At 32.6% G+C, this 6,528-nt stretch overlaps 1 protein-coding gene across 3 annotated transcripts in view; it reads right to left on the bottom strand.

Annotated features, from left to right (window-relative positions):
• Positions 1-1,672: 1,672 nt before the first annotated feature.
• Positions 1,673-6,528, bottom strand: part of LOC117119508 (mucin-like protein) — a 30,321-nt gene continuing 25,465 nt past the window's right edge. For all 3 annotated transcript variants that reach the window (XM_033264333.1, XM_033264334.1, XM_033264335.1), the window contains 4 exons: positions 4,709-5,063; positions 4,501-4,599; positions 3,986-4,140; positions 1,673-3,251 (listed from right to left, as the gene is read on the bottom strand). In XM_033264333.1, coding sequence (XP_033120224.1) covers positions 4,000-4,140; positions 4,501-4,599; positions 4,709-5,063 — 595 coding nt within the window. In that variant the 3' untranslated portion in view covers positions 1,673-3,251; positions 3,986-3,999. The remainder of the gene's footprint in view (positions 3,252-3,985; positions 4,141-4,500; positions 4,600-4,708; positions 5,064-6,528) is intronic.

Here is a 6,528-nt window from a genome sequence, read left to right as displayed (position 1 = left end):
AAAATGATAATAATAATAATAATAACAACAATACCGTAATAATAATAATAATAATAATAATAATAATAACAACAATGTTGCAGCAGCTACCGTACATCAGCGCATTTTGACATTTAACCCTACCATGACCCTACCTATTACTCATGAGTGCTTTGCAGATAAAGTGTCTTGCTCAAGGACACAAATGAAATGCACAGAGCAAAGCATTGAAACAACCCCGAGGTTCCAAACTCGTCTCGGTGCACCAAATTAACAACGGCTTTAAATTTTGTACATCTGTCACTTTACTCACTTTCTCTTTAACTTCTTTTAAAATTGTTTGAATGTACGTATTGTTTGTATAAATATTGAATTGAAAAACAAAATGAAAATATAAATGTATTCCATGAATATTATTTTTTTTCAGATAGAACCAGAATTTTTTAGTTGTGTCATGTTCAGCAATTCAAAAGGGCAAACGTCTTCTTCTTATGGATAATGTATACAAACAGTATTTGGAGTATCTCTTAAAGTTTCGGTGGAATTCCGGGAGACAACTGTTGATTCTTTTGGAAAAATACTGTCTCAATGACAGTCTACCGTGCTGCTCAATATATAACAAATTATGTAACATATAATACCAACATGTATTTTGTAGACCACAGGTTTATGCTATTCTTCACAAACCCAGAAATAATTACAACGCTTCTAAATAATGGAGAATCTGCAGACGTTAGCAAACAAACGGTATTTGTTATTAACGCTAGTGGGTATAGCATTAAAACAAACCTAGTAGGTGACAGTTTTTCCAAATAATAATAACCCTCCGTTCCACCAAATTGTGACTGCTTTTTTAACTCCTCAAGCTTGTTTATTTGTACATTTGAATGTAAATTAACTTATCGAAAAGCCTTGGTAAATGTTTCTAAATACTCTCCAGTATTGTTAACCCATTAGATTTGAAATGGAGTGCCAGAAACAGATGAAAGTGTGAACATTTTGCATTGGGAATTGAAAACAGTGAGCATAAGACTCGTCGCATTAACACGGGCGTAGGTCTAGGAGCCATACAATGTTATTTTGGCCCATTAGTCATCGTAAGTTAAAGAAAACTCTTGAACTACAATCCAGCAATTAAAGTTTGTCTACAGTTTAAATATTTTCATACAGAAATTGCAACAGTTTTTACGCTGATTGTGCACCTACATCATCAACAACGATCCTCTCACTGTCAAGCGGATAGGCCAAGACAAAGCGATGGGCCTAAAAGCCATTCAAAACTCGTCATATTTTTTTGCCTGAATGAAAAAATCAAATTAACCTTAATCATATACATTTCGAAATGTATACATTGTTATAAAAAGCAGCTGCACTTTTTTAGAAGATTTAATATACACCAGTTTCGAAACTACTCAATGCATAGGCATAGGACTTTGGTTGGCGTTTGTTATTGTGATCGTACCAGCAATATGTTTGTGACATCATAGCTCTAATTCGTCTAGTGCTTAATGTACGCTAGCTGGTAACAGTCAAAACGTCGAAAGTAAATTCTCTTAATTCGTTAGTTTATGTAAAACGAAAGTTGAATTCATAGATTAAAAAGCATCACCCATATTATAATGTGAATGTTCTATTAAATTTGACTGGATATGAGTTATAATCCACAAAATATGAATAGATCTATCCTACCAGGTTTCCGTTATCAGTACAAAAGTTTAATAAATAATCTATTTTTGCTTTCCTCTACAATATATCGCATAAAATGGAAATTGTAATAAATATTAAATCTGTTTAAACGGTATACATATTACCATCAATACTGCCTACATAACACTTCAGGCAATACATGAATACATCACCGAAAGTCAAAGATGACTAACTATTGAAAATAAATAATTTGTTTGTCCCATATCTATACAAATGTACCATACATAAACTTTGCGTTTATAACAAATAATACTTATAATAATCATAATGATAATGTTTAAAATACACAGTAGAATAGCAAATGTATATTTTTAGTATAAAAATAAATAGCAATACTAATCGTTTAATCTAAATCAATTATTAATTGTTTTCTATTATTAAAAGATATTGATTCGTATTATAAAAATTATATTCAAGGCATATATGAAGTACTGATTTCAACAGTAATTAATTAATGTTTTTAAATATTTTAAATATCATTATTAGGTCTATAAAATTAAATTTATTTTACTTAGATGAACAGTATCGAGTAGCATATAAAAATTATAACAATTTGGGAATCCTGATAAATGCAAAATGTGATTCAATAGGCATACAGATCTTTAACTATTAAAAACTACTAAATAATATTATTTAAAATTAATTACAATAATTTATAATTTCAATACATTGAAATGATTGGTAAAAATTCTGAATTTATGAGTAAATTATATAAAATTATAGACCTTTATTTATGTGGAAAGGTAGACCAAATGGCCATGACACTAAGGACAGACTATTTCAGAACTGGAAATACATGTACAGTCTAGTTGGGATATAGGAGCAAGTAATGATTGTATACTTAACATTTTTACTGAACTAAAAAATCATAAATATGTAAAATGCTGTCGAGCCTTAATAGAAATATGATAAAGCAATTTGTTTTGGATAAAGGTTTTTCTTATATTTTTATACAGCATCTAATAGGGCTATCGTTTTTATCAGATATTTTCAAAGTTAGTCAAAAGAATTTGTACCATTTAAATAAAGTAATACTAGACAACAATTTTTCAGCAATGTGGTAGTTGCAACAGCCAGTCACAACTCAACTGCAAAAACATAATGAAAAATTGTGAAAAATAAATAACTGTTTACATCATGGCCTATTGCAAACACATTGTTATCCATTAAGTTATAATATTGGGACACAATCTTGTACCTTATTACGTTAAAAAAAATGGGTGGAGTCTCCTAACTATTGATCAGTTGACTGTATTTCAGTTTTGGTTCAGTCTCACGACAAAACTACTTCAGCGACTATTACTTATTAACGTATATTAATCGTGTCTGATTCTGCAGCACACAACAACCATTGCACAAAGATAGAAAGTACTGCATAACAGCTATTCTTTCCTTTCAATATCGCTTGATGGCAGAGTAGACAGTTTCTTCAATTCAGTCATATGATCGTGTTGTCTTCAAGTCAAAAGGTTCCATATGCCCGGTGGGAGTGAATTGCATATTTTAATTGTTCGTTGTTATACTGTATAGAGCTTAAATCGCACAACCGTGACTGGACTAAAACTCTGCAAAGAAGTGGAAGACGTTTTTTTATTCAATGACGGTGTTGGTTGGTAGAGTATTTTTGTCATTTTAATTTGTCACAGGGTCATTTGTCACATTTTGTCATTTTAATTTTAATCTGCTTGACAGAAATTTGCTAAGTTGATGATATAAGCTGATTGCTTATTTCTATTTTAAATTTGTAGAATTTACATTTTTAAATCTCATTTGTTTTGTAATTCAATATGGAGATTGTCCAAAATAAAATGAATGGATAGATAAATTAATTATTTGACTGATTGAATATGCATATTTTATACTCGGAAATTTATTATCAAATACTCATCAATTGCGTTCTGAGTCCTATGTACACAATACTAATTTTGAACATAATTTTATTTTGTTTGTAAAGGAAACGGTTCAAAGAAAATGTGCATATAATCTTGCAAATATGGATAATTTTTCATTCCTGATGATGACATAATTAATGTCGAAATATTGAATCCCGCAACGATGGCGTGTATTTCGATACTTGGAGTATGTATTATACTATCTTATTAAAGAAAATAATGATTTAAAATGGTGAGTACAGCTAATCTGACACGCACCAACTGTACTAAGCCACCCTAGTTTACCCATAATCCATTCACGATCCTGAAGACACATCACATCTACGGTAAGATATCTACAATCAGCTTTCCTATTATCATAACCTGAGAACATGGTTAATGCTACTTGATATTATACGTAAACTTACCATTTAATTTAGGCTTAGTAATAACTGACAGAATCATCACCCAAATCTTCGTTTATGAGGTCATTTGTTCTAAACCCACGATTCGGTAACCCATCAAATGGACTTGCACGAGAATTGTCTAAATAGCTAAACGGCACATGATAATCATAGATACCCTGTAAAGAAATGTAAAAGAAATTTGCATTATGCATGTTGTTGCTTTTATTATTATTAATAATAATAATAATAATAATAATAATAATAATAATAATAATAATAATTATTATTATTATTAACTTATTGTTATTATTATTATTTATAATTATTATTATTATTAGTTTTTTTTTTAAATGAAGGAACCGAAGAGCAAAAATTGATGTTTGTAGTGAGTATAATGATAATGATGATATTGATAATATTGAAGGTGATATGCTGATAGTGATAACTACATTGACAATTATATCTACTTACAATACTCTGCAGTTTAATAGGCCTAAGCGTAAGTGTATAGGGTATTTAGTTAAAGGTATACATACATGTTGTTCAGCGGCCTCCGTTCCGGTGACAACGAATGGTCTGATGAACTGACTACTACTAGATGTGTCATCGTTATACATATCAGGCCTCAGATTATCCTAGAAATACAAAAATTGGCATTTGAAAAATACAAATTCATGTGGAAGTTACCGGTATAGTGTCAAATTATACTACATGAGTGCCTATTGAAATCAATTTGTGACTTACAAGGCGACTAGACATGGCATTAATAGCCCGAGCTACATGAGCCATGTGACCATTTTCACGTTCGTCCATTACTTCTTCTGATGAGCTATTAGAATCATTCTGCGTACTTATGTTCCTGGTCGGGTTCCAGATGACCGCGGGATAACGAATGCTACTCGGCCAGGGCTGGGTGTCTTTTTGCTGCTGTCCTCTTTTTCGTCGCTTCAAAAGGAACAATAGGCATAGACAAGAAGCCAGAAGCACCACGAGGAATAAAATACTTCCAAATACCACTACTAAGACCCACAGAATTGTGTCACTGCCACTATCTGTAATTTTTATTTCACACATATCTCCACTGTAGCCGTCTAAGCAACTGTTAAATGAAAAATATTGTTAAATGTTATGATATGATTGATGCATACTTATACTATGATAAATATTACTCATTTTATACACACACTTTTAAATACGTAATTATACGGATCATTGTCCAACAATTAAGATAAAAGTTTGTGGAAGTGCACTGTCGGTGTACAAAGTGTGAACCATTTAATAGTTTAGAATTCATAAATCAGATCTAGGTTCATGATGTAGTATTAGGAATGTAAATTTTCATAATAATATTTTTCATAATTCAATTGCTTTTTATGACTTGATTTGTTGACGTATGACCTTAATTGCTATCATGACGTTATTCACAAAAATACATAATTGAGGGATACTGTTCATGTAGGCCCTAGTTATAAGGTGATAAATAACGTTTAATCTTGAAGTGTTCGGTGACTACTATAAGTAACCATAGCGCTTTAAACAACTAGAGTGCTGACTAGGCGACAAAGCAATGCAGATTTGTGTATGTGTACCATCCAAGATGCCCGTTTTAGGAAAGCAGCACCTCTGACTTACTACCATTTCATTAATCATTATTATTAATAATCTCAATAAATTATTAACCTATCATAGGCCATGTAAAGTATCTGATTTAAATATAAAGTACTTAGGAATGAAAATCGAAATCACGTACGGTACACTGCAACAATCGAGTTATGACATATCTGCATTCAAAACTTCAGTTGAGGGCTCAAATGAAATGAAGCTTAGCTTTTTATTGGCTAAATCTAAGGCAAACATCATGTATACACACCACTGATCTCTACTATAATAGCTGGATTGCTCATTGGCTGGTTTTAGTGAGGCCACCGGCGCCATGTTGGAGGGCATAAGTGACGTATCAATTTAGACAAGAGTGGTTAGATAATTTGTGAAAAAAATTCTTACGTTAAATCTGAATTTATTATTGAAACATATTATAAAGATCGTTATTTTTAACAATAATTTAAACAAATGCCAAAAGAAACTTGTTTAAAATGGTACTTAACTTGGGCCTTCCCAACATGGCGTCAGAGGCCTCACTTTTTCCTGTACAAGGATTGGCCGATGAGCAATACAGCTATTATAGTAGCGATCAGTGGGTACACACAAAGCGTATCTCAAACACCTAAAGGCCAACTCAGACAGCGTCGGCCGACGCAGCACGACCCGATTCATCGTCGGGGACAGTCTTAATCCGTCGTGAGAAATATTAAACATGTTTAATATTCTACTACGCGACTGCCCCCGACGCACACCATCGCGTCTGCGTTTAACTCACACAGGCCCGACGCGACAACAAATCGCGTCGGGCTGCGTCGTACGACGCTGTCTGAGTTGGGCCAAGGTAATTCAACAAAAGGACGCACATCTCGGGACATCAAAGGTTATAACTCTGGCATCGACATTCTAGGCGCACGTGCGTCCCTACACGCTGAACGTCACAAAAACCATAGCAACCAGACCAT

This window comes from Anneissia japonica, unplaced genomic scaffold (assembly GCF_011630105.1).
Source record: "Anneissia japonica isolate Jap-2015-1 unplaced genomic scaffold, ASM1163010v1 scaffold288134_len74827_cov163, whole genome shotgun sequence".
In the NCBI taxonomy this organism is placed as follows: Eukaryota; Metazoa; Echinodermata; class Crinoidea; order Comatulida; family Comatulidae; genus Anneissia; species Anneissia japonica.
This window is presented reverse-complemented; position numbering and strand designations above follow the sequence as displayed.